Genomic DNA, 16,989 nt, shown 5'->3' on the forward strand with positions numbered 1-16,989 from the left:
AGCCCCATAAAACCTTAAAATGGCTCTGGTTAACATTAAAAAATGAAAACAAGTGTTTTTTCTCTCCCCCCCCCCCATATGTGTGTGTGTGTAAATTTTCTGTTTTACAATTTAAAATACTCATTTAAGCATCCTTAAAATATCAATGACTTCCCTTCTCTTTCCATGGTTCATTTTGCATATCATAAATCCCTGCATTTACAAAAACTAAACCATTCAGTATTCCATTATTACATCCATCAAAACTTATTTATACTGTTGAATTTATCTTAATGCTGCCAACATTTTCAAGTGTATACAATTTACCCCCACGTACAGTTCAATAAACATTTTCCAATCTTCTCTAAACGTATGTTCTTGTTTTCTCATTCTATTTGTTAAGTCTGCAAGCTGTGCATATTCTGTCAGCTTAAGTTGCCATTCTTCTTTAGTTGGGACCTTGCTCGTTTTCCATTTTTGAGCTAACAAAACACAGGCCGCAGCAAGAGCGGTTTTTTCAAGCAAGACGAGGAAAGGGCTGCAGGAAATCCTATATAGTAATTGAACCAAGGGTGCATACTGTTGTTGTTGTTGTTTAGTCGTGTCTGACTCTTCGTGACCCCATGGACCAGAGCACGCCAGGCACTTCTGTCTTCCACTGCCTCCCACAGTTTGGTCAAACTCATGCTGGTAGCTTCAAGAACACTATCCAACCAAGGGTGCATATACACCATACATTTAAAGCACACAGCTTCCTCCAAAGAATCATGGGAACTGTAGTTTATTCCTCACAGAGCTTCAATTCCCAACACCCTTATCAAACTACAGTTCCCAAGATTCTTTAGGGGATTCCATGTACTTTAAATATGCATTAAATCATGTGTGGTGAAGTCTGCAGCCTTAGATTCCACACCACGTTTTCTTCCACTGCTGGGCCTACCATTCCTTTGGGTTGGAGCGGGGAGGACCTGAGCAACCTCGTCAGACCATCAAGACACCCAGACAGAGAAAATTTCCACCCTGAACTGCGTAAACTAAGATGCTAACCAAAAATACTCAAGCACCTTGTTACATGTTCAAATCTGGTTGGGCAGACAGGCATCTTTTGCCTGGAGCTTCAGGAGTGGACTGGGTCAAGCCAGGGCGACAGCTGGCAGTAGGGGGATTTACCTAGGGTATTACTAAACACCCTGGGTAAATTGAGAAACACAAGCTAATTCTGGAGTCCTAATCCTCTTCCTTCCCCCAGCTGGAGTGAGGCATGTCAGTCACGCAGTGGGGACCCAGCTACCAGCCTAGAGCGCTTCCACGGCTGGCTCTGCAGAGGATGTAGAGAGCCTGACCATGGGTGAAGTGCAAAAGGTGAGTGAATTCTGATCCTGTAACAAATACTGGGGGGGGGGTTAGCATTCACAGAATGACTCTTTTGGCATCTACTCTCTGGCAGGACTTGCTATCAGTCTGCTCCCCAGAACTGGTTCTACAGACCCGCCATGATTACTATCTACACTTCATATCTGCAACATGGGGGCTGCAACAATGTGTTGCGGCTGTTTACTGTTTCAGTCAGCCATGCCTCCCACGGCAATATTCCCTTCTGTTCCTCCCTTGCCTGTCCCCCCCCCCCCAACCCCTACCGAAAGTCAGCCAGAATTCTGTGCCTGCTGCACCATCTGTCCTCACTGGGCTGTTTTGGGGATCTCCATCACCAATTCCAAAATATTTCCGGTACTTCTGTAAACCTTGAGGTTCCTGCCAATAATCTCCCTTTTGTTCATGGATGGCACCATTTTGGCTACATGAGCAACAGCACTCAACCTCTCAACACAACACAAATGGAATGGTAACCAGAAGCTGCAGAATGCAACCCTGGTGCCCATGGTGGAGGCTGGTGGGACCCTTCATGTGTGAGAGGAGCAGGGAAAATGAGGGTGGTCAAAACATGGCTATTAAATAATCTAAGGCCTGTGAAAGTGTGGGGGAGCTGACTGTTATTATGATGACTATTTTATTATTGGGCTGTCAGTATGCTTTTTATTATGTTTTTATCACTGATGTTCTATAAAGTATTTTTAATGTTCTACATAGCCTTGATAAAGGATAGTATATAAATTGTTGTTGTTGTGAATGGTATATGAATTGTTTTTGTTGTTATTTTATTTGTTCCCCATCCATCTGACTGGGTTGCCCACACATTCTCAAGCAACTTACATAAAAACATAATAAAACATTACATAATGATCATCATCACAAATTGAGAAAGCTGAACTTTGAGATGTTTCTCTGAAGCTGGTAAAATGGCCCCATTGTCAGCTCTGAAGCCTGGTGGGTAAAATCAAGTGACTGTCTAAGGATGAAGGCTCTAAAAACATGGTGGGCCCTCTCTAGGAGGCAACAGCTAGAATAAAGATCCCAGCCAGTAAATGCTGCTTTTGCGCCTAGGGCCTTCTCTCTGTCATCCAGAAGCTTAAAGGCTCTGAAGAGCAGGAGTTGCGAATTGTCCTCCTCGGGCTGGACAATGCCGGAAAGACTACTTTGCTCAAGAGCCTGGCATCGGAAGAAGTCAGCACCATTACTCCCACACAGGTAAGCACAGCGGCAAAGGAGATCAGCACCGAGGGATTGGGATGGGGTGTGCGGCAAGGAGGAATTGGATAACCAGTTACATAAAGTCAGTGGAGCAGATTGGCAGTCAGGATCCTAACCAACCCCCTGCTGTTACGCTCCTCTCATCCCCACAGTGCGGAGCTCAGACACACCAGCAATAGCACCTTGGCTCTCTCGGAGCAACCCATCCCCTGTGCTTTTCAGGCAAGCCTTGTAGCTAAGACATTGCATTGGGACGAGGGAAAAGGAGTTGCTTTTATGTTCTTGTCACCAACTGGGCCCCATGCAAATTCTGTGTATGTAGTTTGCAGCAGAGCAACAGGGTGGGGATTCTTCGGCATAGGAAGCATGCGGCCCCTACTATGCCTCTCCCCTACCCACCTCTTCTGATTCCTTTTGTGTAGGGATTCAACATCAAAAGTGTCCACTCTCATGGCTTCAAGCTCAATGTCTGGGACATAGGAGGGCAGCGGGCGATCCGGGCCTATTGGAAGAAGTACCTGGGCAGCACAGACCTTCTGGTGAGTGTGGGGCTCAGCCCCTAAAACTGCCTTTGTAGAAATTTGTCTGCCGGAACCACACAAGTTACCAAATTAAGGCAAGGCTAGCCCTAATATCCAGGGTCCTTCAAACAGCCTTTTCACTGTACATTCATGACAGCTTGTGTTCATCATGGTATGGGAACAGGGGATGGCTGCACACGATCCCATGTTCAATACTGTTACATCTGCAAAAGTTTTGGGGTGGATATACTGCTTTGTTTCCAATCGATACATGTCCCATAGCTGAAAGCCTTTAACTTTTCATGCTACAAATGTTCCAGATTTGGTGTGGTTTTTTGGTCCTACTTTTGTTCTGTTGTAATGCAAACATTCGCCTCCAGGTGGCGATAGTGTGGTAGCACTGAGCAAGCATCACAGAACAACAAATAAAGCGGAATGATGTGTGAATGCTCAAGCATAAATCCACCTCTCATGTGTTATTATTGTATCAATGACATGATGCACATGCAATGGAACCACCAATCTGGAAGGCCTTAGGCAGTGCCAGCTGACCGGCCTCAGATTCCAGAATTTAGAAGGTATTATCAGAGGACAACTAACTGTCTGTTATTTTATTTACTTTATTATTATACTTCTACAGCCGCAATGTGTGGAGGGGGTGGGTAGGGCACCATTTGGATTTCATACCTTAAAAAGCAAGATGTCTTGGGGCTGCCTTAAAAGAACCAAAAAGCTTTAGGAGCTGGTAAGAGGAGCTGGGACCAAAAGAATAATGCTGGGCTGTAAATGATTCCCTTCTTTTCCTCGTTGCAGATCTATGTTATTGACAGTGCTGACCAGAAACGCTTTGAGGAGACTGGGCAGGTAGGACAGACAGTTTACCTCCTCCAATCCCATAATTCTACCTATGACAGGAATTTGGTAATCTGGACTGTGGAGAACTGCACACCTGGGAATGAGTGTTGTGAGGGGTGAAAATGTTGTCAAATAATAGCAGAGTCTAGAAGTAGACCCATCGTTCAGGTTGCTTGCTTGGTGTCTTAACCTCACATCTCCTTCTCCTTACCCCCTTTAGCTTAATGGGCCCAGAAGGTAGGGATCATGGGAGAATCAACTGGATTATGACCACCACCACCATCAGACGGCTACCCTGTGCTCATAGCAGTTAACAAGGAACAGCTATGACACATCCCTTGAAGGACAAGGCCCTACCCCTCTGGGTTTACCATTCAAAAAAGGAGTTTGTGAAACAGAGTACATTACAAGTACTAGTTCTAGGTAGAGGTGATGACAATTTGTGCCTGAATGCCACAGCTAGCAATATAACCTCCTCTGGGTGGGTCTTTATGTAACTTCAAACAATGAGCCTGTTCAGAATCCACTGCGTTCTCTTTATCTTTTGCAGGAGTTGTCCGAACTAGTGGAAGATGAGAATCTCACGGGTGTCCCATTGTTGGTGTTTGCTAACAAGCAGGACCTAGCAACAGCATCCCCCGCAGCAGAGATTGCTGAAGGGCTCAACCTGCACACATACCGAGACCGGCCATGGCAAATCCAAGCTTGTTCAGCCCTATCTGGTGAAGGCATTCAGGTATGAAGGGGTGTGTTGGGTCTGTGAGATAACGTGGCACATCATGAAGTTCTGTAGGGAATGGGAAAGGGAGATGCTCATGGCTGGAATCAGAGCCCAGAAAGTGCTGCCAATCACTGTCTCTCTTTTATCTACCTAGGATGGGATGAACTGGATTTGCAGCGAGATCACAAGTCGGAAAAAATGAAAATGCTGAGCACAGGAATGGATTTTCATCTCTACAGAATCCCCAGAGGCCACAGCCTCAGTCTTAGTGGTGCACAAAAGTTCATAGCAGAAGGTACCATCAGGACCTGGCCCAAGATTCAAAGATGAGAAAGGATGTTGAACTGAAATGATTTCCTGAGTTTTCTGAAATATCTGACCTAATAAGTAAATCTCCTCCTGCAAGCATACTGTAATAAGGGATGCAATACTAGATTTTTGAAAATCATCCTGGAACTATAATTGTGATCATGTCACAAAATGGTGAAAATGAACTTAAAGCAAAAGATCCATATTCTCACTGGACAGATACTGACTATTGACTCTGCAAACAACTTGGTATGATAAGCTCACCTTACTAATGTACTAGATACACCCATTACTTTCAAATAAGCATACAAAACATTTGCACTTGGCCATCACTGGACTCCATGAATGAATTCTACAGCTTCCAGCCTTGCACTTCTATTTACATTCCCTTTTGCATTTACTGATGACAGCAAAGGTTCTCTAAGGCTAAATAGCTTTACAATTTCCTTCATTCCTAACTGGGCCACAAAATCCACAGGAAACAAGCCAGGCACACAGATCTCAAGGGAAAACATTTTTTCCCATGTTAATACCCTCTCCTGTAGAACTGACCTGGAAGAGCTGCGGCAGAAAATAATCCCTGAAAATTGTGGGCTGGAACTATGTGTGATTCCTGAGCATCCAACAAAAGACAGAGAAAAATTAGACTGTCCACTTCTCTGGACTGGAAAACAAAAGCACCACCCTGCCAAACTTTTATCTACCCATGAAGATCTTTGTAGGGGAAAGCAGGGGCAAAGATTGCACACCCTAAATGTGAATATGCTCCTTCTCATTTAGGAACTCCCATCAGACCCTGTCCAGAGGTGGAGCCATAACAGGGGCAATTTTGTTTCGATGAAGTGGCCTGTAGCCTCTAGGCTGGTAATTTCTGAATTGGTGGTTCAAAAGATGGGTTAACTGGGACATCTTTCTCACTGCTATATTGGAGTTGTTTGTCTTCAATACCAGGATACACAGATCAAATGCAGGGGACTCTGGTTGTTTCCACACTAGCCATTTTCTTTGATTGTACATCAAGCAAACTCTGTTTTTATGGTGTTATCACTAGTGCCAACCCATTGCACATCAGGGTTTTCTGTGTTCCATCTTTTTCCATTCCTGGTTTGTAGTGATATTTTTTTCTCTCAAAATGCAGTTCCTGCACTAATGGAACTACAATATCCCTGAGGGTTCTAAGGGCTATCATCCATTTAGTCAATAGATTACTCCTTGCTCATTTGAAAATGGCTAGTTGCTCTTGCTCACTCCTGGCCAAGGAATTCCTGGAAGTAAAACACACTAAATTCAATAGGACATATTTCTTTGTAGACGTGATTATGATTGTGTTGTTAGCCCTTAATTAGTCAGTTCTTGTTTCCTGGAAAGGAGCTTTAATTGCTGTCCAAGCAATAGCTTGTTACATTTTACTTTTTTATTCTGCTATTGTAATTGTACCAATAATTAGAAGAAGAAATTGCTGTGGCTTCAAAAAAGGAAATCAATTAAAGCCATTTAAAGGAACGGGAACTAATTAAGGGTAAGTTCTCTGGGCCCCTGCTACTAGAGAACAAGAAGCAACTAATTGGCTATTTTAAAAGAAAGTGGCAGGGAGAAACCTATTCATTAAAGGTACAGTTGCAGGGGAACGTCCCTCTAAGTGAAGATACAATAGGATCTTGCCAGATTTTTATGGACAATATAGCACTATGTCAAGTGCTGTGTGGAACCATAATTTTTATTTCTGCTTCCAGCTGACTGTAGTTAAGTAATGCCTTGTGTAGTTAAGTAAAGTACTAGTGTCAAATCAACTTCTAGCTGAAAAGACCATGAAATGAGGACAGTTCAAAACTAACCAAGGGAAAGGCACATAGATACATACTGTTATGAGTTTGATTGGGGAGGAAGTAGACTGTATGTGAGTTCCTTCTATCCCTTGGATCCAGCAAGTGTTAAAATATAAGCCAAGCTGGCTTCCTGGCTGAGGTGATAGCCTGGGTGATGGGCCATTAAGGGAAACAAAGGAAAGGGGCTCTGTGTGAGACGGCACATGAGTACCCCCCCAGCATGTGGTTAGTTAAAAGGATGAAGCCAAAGTTTAGACCTGAGTTGCAGTGATGTGAGTTAGAGAGTAAAGCAGCAAGCTGGGAGAAGACAGAGAGACAGAGCAATGTTGGATGTCTGTAAACTCCAAGGCTGTGGCTATGGGAGAAACAAGAGCCTTTTGGGATGTTAATGCTGTGAACCCCTCCTTTGTAGGCTCAGGCTGTATATATGTGTAAATAAACTGTATACCCTAAAGGCACCACAGTCTTTAATCTGCCTCATTCCCAAAACGAAACACAAACCCTGGGTAAGTGCCTGGAATCTCGCAACTCTCGGAGATTTGGGTGGTGTGCAACAATACATTAGCATCCTATTGGAACAACAAAAGAGGCACAGTCACATGTAGCTCAGTGCCGGATGCAAAGCAATGTTGTTTGGATGGTCAGCCAATCTAAGTTGTGAAAAAAGAGCAAACCAAATTAGGAGGACTCAGCCTGTCCTCCAGTTTGTGGATGAAGTCACTTGTATTCCTTTGGACCTGGATGCCACATTCAGTTACTGAGAAGATCAGGGGCCTCTTAAGAGTTGGCTCCTTTGGAGAGGATTGTGGCTAGATCTAGGATTCTGACAAGATGCGAGCCCCACCACTTGTGGTTTTGACACATATCTTTGAGAGGGGAGTTGTCTTGTTTGACAGGAGATGTTAAATGCTTCCTTAAGGGAGGGAGAGACACCCCCTCCTGCCTTAGAAGAGCCTCTCCTTAAAAAAACCAAAAAAACAAGAACCCAAAATACAGAGAGTCTAGTTTAAAGTTGAGCAAGGTGTTAGAGAAGACACGAGTTATTGAGTGGTAGGCATTCCCAAGACCCTTTTACGGCTTCTCACTGGGCTGGGGGCCTGGAAGTTGCTTTGGTTGTCCTCGTGAACAGCTGTGCTAGGAAATGAAGCTGCGGGTGGGGCATCCCTGAGGATTGCCCTGGAGCTCTAAGCAGGCTTTAGAACCACCCACTCCTCATTTCAGTGTTATTCCCTTACTCAACCAGGAGGGAAGCGGAGGGAAGAAGTCGGCCGAGAAACAGCTCACAACCACCTTGCTAGGTAGTCCATTGCTAACAACCCCCATCAGGTACTGCTGAGGCTGAGAACGAGCAGTGCAGCGCCTGATGTTTCCGGGGTGGGGGCAGCAGAGGAGGAGGAGTGACTTCTAACTGCCCCGCTCCAACCACTCGCAAGCCGACACGTTGCGCTCTTAGAACCCCGGAATGCGGTAGCAGGAGGATACGTTTCACTCTTCACTTTTCCTATCTCTACAGCCGCTGGGGGGCGGAGTTCCGGCCTACAGAGACCGGAGAGTTTCCGACGTCGATAGTTTTGGTTGCCTTGGTTCCCTTTCCTTTTTACCTCCGGGCGAAGGGTCGACCGGAAGCAGGAAGAAGAAGGGCAGGAGGGAGTAGGATGGTCGTGGGTCGCGGAGGCGGTGGATCCGCGAGGTGCCTGCGGGGGTCGGCGGCCTCCATGGCGCTGCCGCCCGTGCTCTTCCTCCAGCTCCTCCTGGCCGTGTCGGTGCCTCGAGGGGCTGCGGAGCTCACAGACGGCAACAGCGAGCACCTGAAAAGAGAGCACTCGCTTATCAAGCCTTACCAGGGTGCGTGGGGTGGGCAGGGGCTGCTGCCCCCCGACTCTTCCGCCCCTTCCTTCTCGCCCGCCTTTCTCGAGCCTTTCTGCATCCTGGCTGCCCCTGGTTAACGTTCAGGTCGCGTTGGGCCAAGGGGAAGACTTGGTTTTGACACTTCAGGAAGTAGAGAGGAAAACCAAAGGGCCGCGGAGACAGTACTATTCGTTTTGCACACATTCTTGAAGGACCCTCATAAATAACCAGGCGGGACCTTTCTGTGCCCAGGACAGCCCCTTCAGTTTGAAGGCCAGGAGGGGCAGGGCGGGGGTCGATTGGAGGCTGTGGTTTGTGTAATACACAGATCCAGAGGAAAGCCCCAGTTGCCTGGTAAATAATATATTATAAATTAGTACAGTCATGTCCATCAAGTTGCCATGAATAATCAGTTTATGCTGATTATTCATGGCCAAAGAATGGGGAGAACAACTGAACACAGTTCCCATCATTTTTGTGAGGTGGTGGTTTTGTGCCTAGTCTGTAAGTTCTGGTTTCCATGGTATCTTCTTTGTTTTAGGGGTTGGCTCCAGTTCAATGCCCCTCTGGGATTTCCAGGGGAGTACAATGCTGACCAGCCAGTATGTTCGATTGACCCCTGATGAGCGCAGTAAGGAGGGTTCAATCTGGAACCGAGTGGTGAGTGTGCTTCTGCATGGAAAAAGTGGTAGTGGGATGAGACTAGCAGTGATCGTGCCTACTTAACCATACCCAAAGTGTGAATCATTCTCAAAAGTGCTTAGGGATACTATATTCTGTCTTCTAGCCCTGCTTCCTAAAGGATTGGGAGCTCCATGTCCATTTCAAGATCCATGGAATAGGCAAGAAAAATCTGCACGGAGATGGTTTTGCTCTGTGGTATACTCGGGAGCGCCTTACTGCAGGTACTGAAGTGGGTTGAATAGTCAGGGTGGTATCCCACTGTGATGAATTCTGGGCCCCCAAATGCAGTTATAAGTGGATAGTTTCTGAGCTAAGTTGCTTAAATTAGCATAGCATTATAAGGTGCAGCAAGTCCTTCTGAGTCCAGTGATATTTATTCCCATATATATATATATATATATATACATATATATATATATATGGAATTGCAGCCTTATGCCTATTCCCATATATATTTGTGTAGAGGGATGTTTTTAAATGGAGAAACATTCAGTCATGTGAGCTCCTATCCTACCTGCGGACTGTAGTGGCACAGCCCAGACAGGTTTGCCATCTCAGTGAAAACTAGGCCTTCATAGTAAGCTCTTAAGAATGTTGGGTGAGCACTGCTGCATGGTCTTCTGGGAATTCTTAATTACATATCAGCTCATCGTTGCTTGAGAATGTGTGTGCAAATGCTTTATTGTTGTTTCACAACTAGATCTAAATTCTTACATACTTGACATGTTTCTATAGGAGATAATGCATGTGCCATAGTAGAAAAGCTGCTGTTCGAGAAGTTGGGGGACATTCATCATAGTTATATTCTTTGTGCAGAATGTTTGAAAATAATACAACCTTTCTTACAATGTTTGCTGGCAACAATCAAGTGCTTCAAACTGTATGGAAGTAATGATGCTCTCTACAGATTAATCTGTAGAGTTCTGCTAGGCTGGATTATGTTGTTCAGTGGTGCAAGGATGCAGTTCTAGTCACCATACTCTGCTTTGTCCTGCTCAGGCCCTGTCTATGGCAGCAAAGATAACTTTCATGGACTGGCCATCTTCCTGGACACTTACCCAAATGATGAAGCTACAGAGGTAAGTAATGACACACACTGGCTTTGAGGGTTGCTTGTACTTGCAAGCCAAGTACAGTTGTACCTCGGAAGTTGAATGGAATTCCTTTCAGAAGTCCATTTGACTTCCAAAACGTTCGGAAACCAAGGCGTGGTTTCCGATTGGCTGCAGGAAGCTCCTGCAGCCAATCAGAAGCTGTGTAGGACATTCGAGTTCCAAAGAACTTTTCCAAACTGGAATATTCATTTCTGGGTTTGCTGCATTCGGAAGCCAAAATGTTTGACTCGCAATGCGTTTGGGATCCAAGGTACAACTTTATGGGGTTTAATATCAACTAACTGGAATTGTCTCACTGACAAGTGGAGCTTCCATATGCATATATGTTTGCTTCACAAGTATTTAGGGTAAGTGCTGGTGTTGACCTTTAAAGCCCTAAACGGCCTCGGCCCAGTATACCTGAAGGAGTGTCTCCACCCCCATCGTTCTGCCTGGACGCTGAGGTCCAGCGCCGAGGGCCTTCTGGCAGTTCCCTCATTGCGAGAAGCAAAGCTACAGGGAACCAGGCAGAGGGCCTTCTCGGTAGTGGCGCCTGCCCTGTGGAACGCCCTCCCATCAGATGTCAAAGCAGTAAATAACTACCTGACATTTAGAAGACATCTTAAGGCAGCCCTGTTCAGGGAAGTTTTTAATCTGTGATATTTTACTGTATTTTTGGTTTCTATGGAAGCTGCCCAGAGTGGCTGGGGAAACCCAGCCAGATGGGCAGGGTACAAATAATAAATAATAATAATAATAATAATAATAATAATAATAATAATAATAATTATTATTATTATTATTATTATTATTATTTTATTATTATTTTATTTATTAAGAGCTACATGCAGAAGATTTAAAACCATGCTACTTTTATTGTGCAGCGTGTGTTTCCATACATCTCTGCCATGGTGAACAATGGATCCCTGACATACGACCATAGCAAAGATGGTCGCTGGACAGAGCTGGCAGGCTGCACAGCTGACATTCGTAATCGGAACCATGACACTTTTTTGGCTATCCGTTACTCCCGGGGACGTCTGACAGTAAGTTGGCTGGGGTACTATGTTGAATTGCATTCTTCATGGGTTGCCTTAGGTGGGGAACCTTTTTGTCCCAGTGGACCAGATTCATATCTTTCTCCCGCAACTCTGTGGGCCAATTTTGACAACTCGCCTTTCAATCATTTGGAAGTACCAAGAATTGAGTTTGCAAAATGCATTGTACAGTGGTTTTCAAGTGCCTGACAACCACCTAGTTGGGTGTTTGGGAAAAGCTATGCAATGGGAATCAACAATGCCTGCAAAGCAGCTTCCAGTAGGTGTTGTTGGGGTAGTCAATGGTCAAGGATGATGAAAGCTGTAATCCACGACATTTGGAGAGGTCCAGTTTGGGGAAGGTAGCAAGATACAAAATATAGAACAGATTGTCTAGACAATATAGTATGGTATGGTTAATTTCTCTTCCTCAGAATTGAAGCTCTAGTGTGCTTGTAAGGTTTTTTATGTGGTTGGGAGAGTGAAATTTGGATTGTTCTTCGCATCCAAGATGTCACTTATTTTGCAGGTGATGACTGACGTGGAAGACAAAAATGAATGGAAAAATTGCTTTGATGTTGCTGGAGTCCGCCTGCCCACTGGTTACTTCTTTGGGGCTTCTGCTGGTACAGGCGATCTATCTGGTAAGGGCTGCTTGCCAAAAAGGTGGAATTGGCTCTGTTGCCTAGATCTGTTATAGGTAAAATAGAGCCATTTTTAGGTAAAGTAAAGACAATACATTTGTACTATTGAACTGGGTACTATGAGATCTTAAATCAACTTCCTGAATTAATAGCTTCTTTATTAAAAAAAAGTCTTCTTTCTCTAAGAGATGGCATTTTAAATAAGCTGTACTACCACATTGCAACTTGATGTCTTTGTTTCCTAGACAATCATGACATCATCTCAATGAAGTTATTTCAGCTGATGGTAGAACATCCACCAGAGGAAGAAAACATTGACTGGACAAAAATTGAGCCTAGTGTCAGCCTTCTCAAGTCACCAAAAGGTGAGTTCTTAGTCCTTTTGCTTTGAATGCTCATGAAGCAAACGGGAGATCGCTCCCTCGTGTGAGGAAGCATCCCCATATCTCTTCAGGGGATGCTAAATGGTCATCGTTCACTTTCATGGAGCTGTGCTTGACCCTTGATTAGCTTGAAGCGGTAGACTGAAATGAAAATCTTGATCCCTTTTACGAGGGAGAACTTAGGAATCCCAGTGCAATGACAGCTATAATCCTAAACATACGTTCTAGTATTTATGTCCTTCCGAATTCAGTTAAATCCTCTGTGTAAATATTTGTTCATGTGTTAGGAACATTTGTAATCGGAAGGTCCCAAGCTGGGATTGTTGTAAAATGTGTTTACTTGAATAGGCATACAATCTGTATCATGTCGCTGGCTTGAATTTAATTCTGGGTATAATTCTCCAGAAGCTCTCTTCTGCAGCTCAGAATTTTGACAATCTGTAATCCTGTTCCTGCATTCAAACAATGTGTATTTTGTAAAGAAATATGCTATGGTGCATGCTGGAAGCACAAGAGGTCCAGAGGGTGACAGCATGAGAACAGGCCTTTTCTTTAGTGGCTCCCCTCCTGTGGAATGCTCTCCTCAGGGAGGCTTGCCTGGTGCCTTCTTGAATATATTTAGGACCAGGCAAAAACATTCCTCTTCTCCCAGGCCTTTGGCTAATTAGCCAATCTATGTCCTTTTAAACTGTAGGTGGGGGTTATTGCTTGGTTTGCTAGTTTCTTATGTATTTTTGTGTTTAATATTGTAAACTGTCCTGTGATCCTTGGATGGAGGGAGGTATAGAAATTTAATTAAGTAATAATAATAAAAGTTGGAATTGATTAAAAAAAATACTTTAAAATGTGTATAGGTATGCATGTGCCATCCATACCCCAGTGATCCCCATCTCTCCACCATCCATGAGTGTAAAGATATGAAGGAAGTTTAAAATTTATTTTTATTATTTTATTATATTTCTATCCCACCCTCTCTCCCCAGGGTGGTAAACATATCCACAATTGGGGGTGGGGATTCTAAAAGCAGTTACAGTTAAAAACATTATTTCATCCTATTGTATCAGAGTTGCCAAGAGCAGTATTCTTCAGTTACTAAATGCCTGGACACACAGGAATGTTTTCAAATTCCTAGTGAATGGCTCACCTCACTAGAGAGGACATTCCACAAATTAGTAGCCACCAATGAAAAGGCCCTGTCATGGGTTAATGCCAACCAGTCTGCCTCTGTGGCTGCACCACTGAGAATGTCATTTTATTACTGTTGTCTGAACATACTTAGAAGCATTCTTGTGATCAGGAACCTTGATAACGCAGGGTAGCTGATCACAGGGAGATTTCCAAGTACATTCAGCCAAATATGCTTAGAAGCCCCTTTTCAGGCCTTCCTGCTCAATGCAAGACAGCTGAGGGTGGAACAGAGCAATATTTGAAGACAGGTGGCATGCCTTCTCCTCTTTTCCCTACACACACTGTACATTCTTGGCAGTGCTAGAATCTCAGATATATAAACTAGGCACCAAATGGCTTCTAATACTAGGGTTACATTCACCAAAATAGAATGCCTTGTTGGCATTTTGGGGCCAGGTGGCTTGAGATTCGTATTTTTCAATATGACTTTTCGGTTCTTAAAATTCATTCTGATTGTGCAGATAAAATATAGCAACGCAGGTTGTGTTGTTAGTGTGTGAAAACAGTCAAGATCCAAGATCCTCAGGCATGCACCACCAGATGATGAGAGATGTCAGGTACCATTCTGGCACCTGGGCATCTTCACTTGGTCACAAGTGGTCAATAGCCAGGTGCAAAATGCGCCTGGCTCCTGGCAAATTTCAACCGCTGATTCTTAGGGATTGTATTAACCCATTTCCTGTCTAGCCTGAGAGTGTGATGTGTGTTGTTGTAAAATCTCTCTCTCTACTTCTCTTTCCCACCTCCTCTCCTTTAGATAACGTGGATGACCCGACAGGAAACTTCCGCAGCGGGCCCTTGACGGGTTGGAAGGTGTTCCTCTTGCTCCTGTGTTCTCTGCTTGGCATCATTGTTTGTGCCGTGGTGGGAGCCGTGGTCTTCCAGAAACGCCAGGAGCGGAACAAGCGATTTTACTAGAGGGGGAAGCAAGCCCACATTCTGGGCATTTGGGAATATTTTTTACAGGGGGGAGGGAGAATTGTATAGACTCTGGCTTCGAAAAGGCTCTTTCAGAGAAATACACGGATTATTTTCATATCTTTTCCCCCCACCTGGCAGCACAACATATGTCAGAACAATCAGGAAGGTAGGGGGAGCACCTTTTCTCTCTTTCTGAATACTATTCAGAGCCGTCAGCCCCTCTTTAACACCTTTTTTTAAAAGGGGGGGGGAAGAACTGTGGTTAGAGGTGGGTTTCCTCCTCTGTGGGGCATGACTCTGCATCCCAGCTAGTATGTGCTGATGTTTCTCTAACAGGGCAATATGTCCGGAGTCCTGCTAACTGCTGGCAGCAATTTTCTTGCCCGTAAGCCGCCTTCAAGGTGGATGTTTTGAACTGAATGTATTTTGTAATCTCACTGGCCCTGGTACTTCCTTTTAGTACCAGCTCTTTCTCTACTGCTGAAAGTGAGACTAATTTACACCAAAACAACTGGTGACTATCAAATGTGATCTCTTCCCCCCCCCCCCCCCATTTTGGTGATGGAACCTGTGATTGCATTGGTCTGAGAGAGTGGGAACTTGATTTTTTCCAGTTACTGTGGAGTATATGCCAAAATTTGGTCACAGACATTCAGGTCCTGCTCTGAATCATCGCATTAAACTTCTGAACTAGGTGGTTCTGGTGGTGGGACCTTGCCATAGCCACATAGCTGCGTGTGGATCTGCAAGATGATGGGTGAAAGAGAGGGTGTGTGAAATAAAAGTGGAAAACTGACCTCAGCTGCTGTTTGTCTTAATTTTATGGAGTATGAGTAAGAATGGTGGGTTAATGGGGCCTTTAATGTGATGTAGCCTTGTGGCTTGGGCTCATGTTGGACTTGGTATGTATCACTTCACACTGCAGGTGGTGAATTATTTTCAGTGAATTATTAAAAATGTAGGTGTGTAAGGAGTTCAGTAAGAAAAGGAGCCTTATTTCTTAACTGCATTTTTAGGTGCAGAAAGATTTGCAATCTTTTTGCTCACTTCTCAACTTAGTAAGTAAGCTAAGCATTGTTCATGTTTAATAATTGGAAAAGTTGGAGGTTACTTAACATAGATCACTTTACCTTAAAGAACAAGACTACAGTGGTACCTCAGGTTACATACGCTTCAGGTTACAGACTCCGCTAACGCAGAAATAGTACTTCAGGTTAAGAACTTTGCTTCAGGATGAGAACAGAAATCATGCTCCAGCGGCGCGGTGGCAGCAGGAGGCCCCATTAGCTAAAGTGGTGCTTCAGGTTAAGAACAGTTTCAGGTTAAGTATGGACCTCTGGAACGAATTAAGTACTTAACCTGAGGTACCACTGTAAAATGATTTAAGTAAATAAATGATAAAGTGAGTGCATGTGTATACACAAATGCTGCCAGCTGCTTATTTCTGTGCTATGGAAGGCTCTTCTGCTGTTGGCCCTACACTCTTGTCAGTGTCTTTTACTACAGCCAGGCAGGTGTTTCTAAAAGAGGAGCTTCTGAAGAGCACTTTTAAGGTAATCCAGGCTTTTAGTCTTATAATCTAAGACATGATGCGCAAGGAAAAAATATGAAAAGGGAGGAGGAAAACACACTCATACATCAGTTCTTAAAGTTATAGTTCAGCTATGATGGAAACAGTTTAGGTCAGGCTTCCTTAACCTCGGCCCTCCAGATGTTTTGAGACTACAATTCCCATTATCCCTGAACACTGGTCCTGCTAGCTAGGGATCATGGGAGTTGTAGGCCAAAAACATGGAGGGCCGAGGTTGAGGAAGCCTGGTTTAGGTAGGTGACAGTATTGTTGCCATTAGGTAATAGTTGAGGGAAGACCAGATGCAGGTGGCTTCTTAGCAGGGCAGATGGAAGGAATATGTTCTTCTCTGAAGCCTGAAAGTATGATAAGTATAATGATAACAACTTTCCACTGGGCAATGATATCTGATTTGTGAAAATACTTATATACCTCTGTATCATAAAAATATATCAAAGTGGTTTATAAAAATATAAAACCAGTCAAATCATAAAAAGTTTAAAGCCAAAAAATTAAAAACAAACAAGAGTAGACCATGTTGTGAACTACTGTGATATGTTGTGAATCACCCTGAGATCTATCAGTATAGGGTGGTATGCAAATGTAATTAATAATAATTGTGTGGAGTGTACTCTTAACTGTTTGCATTGGCCTGGCTCAATATAAAAGCTTTCAGCAGATATTTAAAGGCTGGCATAGAAGGAGCCTGCTGACACACGTCTGCCCACCTCTGTCCTTGCTCTTAGAATCATGGAATTGTAGAGTTGGAAGAGACCCCAAGGGGCATCTTAGTTGGACCCCTTGCAATACAGGAATCTCA

At 44.1% G+C, this 16,989-nt stretch overlaps 2 protein-coding genes across 2 annotated transcripts; both read left to right on the top strand.

The window, feature by feature from the left end:
• Positions 1–347: 347 nt before the first annotated feature.
• LOC310699889 (ADP-ribosylation factor-like protein 3) lies at positions 348–7,258 on the top strand. The gene is made up of 6 exons (XM_083488556.1): positions 348–1,341; positions 2,422–2,565; positions 2,991–3,107; positions 3,903–3,953; positions 4,495–4,680; positions 4,820–7,258. The coding sequence occupies exons 1-6, from the start codon at positions 1,324–1,326 to the stop codon at positions 4,865–4,867; spliced, it is 564 nt and encodes a 187-aa protein (XP_083344682.1). The 5' UTR covers positions 348–1,323; the 3' UTR covers positions 4,868–7,258.
• A 1,056-nt stretch (positions 7,259–8,314) lies between these two features.
• On the top strand, positions 8,315–15,395 carry LMAN2 (lectin, mannose binding 2). The gene is made up of 8 exons (XM_083488536.1): positions 8,315–8,645; positions 9,190–9,308; positions 9,436–9,553; positions 10,332–10,411; positions 11,311–11,472; positions 11,993–12,107; positions 12,353–12,472; positions 14,436–15,395. Exons 1-8 carry the CDS (start codon positions 8,456–8,458, stop codon positions 14,594–14,596), a joined length of 1,065 nt encoding a protein of 354 aa, XP_083344662.1. The 5' UTR covers positions 8,315–8,455; the 3' UTR covers positions 14,597–15,395.
• The last annotated feature ends 1,594 nt before the right edge of the window (positions 15,396–16,989 follow it).

Source organism: Podarcis liolepis, assembly GCF_965112155.1.
Source record: "Podarcis liolepis genome assembly, chromosome: 2".
NCBI classification, from domain to species: Eukaryota; Metazoa; Chordata; class Lepidosauria; order Squamata; family Lacertidae; genus Podarcis; species Podarcis liolepis.

What these genes read in the sequence shown, in the direction of transcription:
- LOC310699889 (XM_083488556.1), top strand. An exon ending in GCACCATTACTCCCACACAG is followed by an intron (nt 2,566 to 2,990) that starts GTAAGCACAGCG and finishes CCTTTTGTGTAG; the next exon opens with GGATTCAACATCAAAAGTGT. An exon ending in TATCTGGTGAAGGCATTCAG is followed by an intron (nt 4,681 to 4,819) that starts GTATGAAGGGGT and finishes TTATCTACCTAG; the next exon opens with GATGGGATGAACTGGATTTG.
- LMAN2 (XM_083488536.1), top strand. Translation starts at nt 8,456, where the DNA reads ATGGTCGTGGGTCGCGGAGGCGGTGGATCCGCGAGGTGCCTGCGGGGG. An exon ending in CAAATGATGAAGCTACAGAG is followed by an intron (nt 10,412 to 11,310) that starts GTAAGTAATGAC and finishes TTTATTGTGCAG; the next exon opens with CGTGTGTTTCCATACATCTC. An exon ending in ACTCCCGGGGACGTCTGACA is followed by an intron (nt 11,473 to 11,992) that starts GTAAGTTGGCTG and finishes CTTATTTTGCAG; the next exon opens with GTGATGACTGACGTGGAAGA.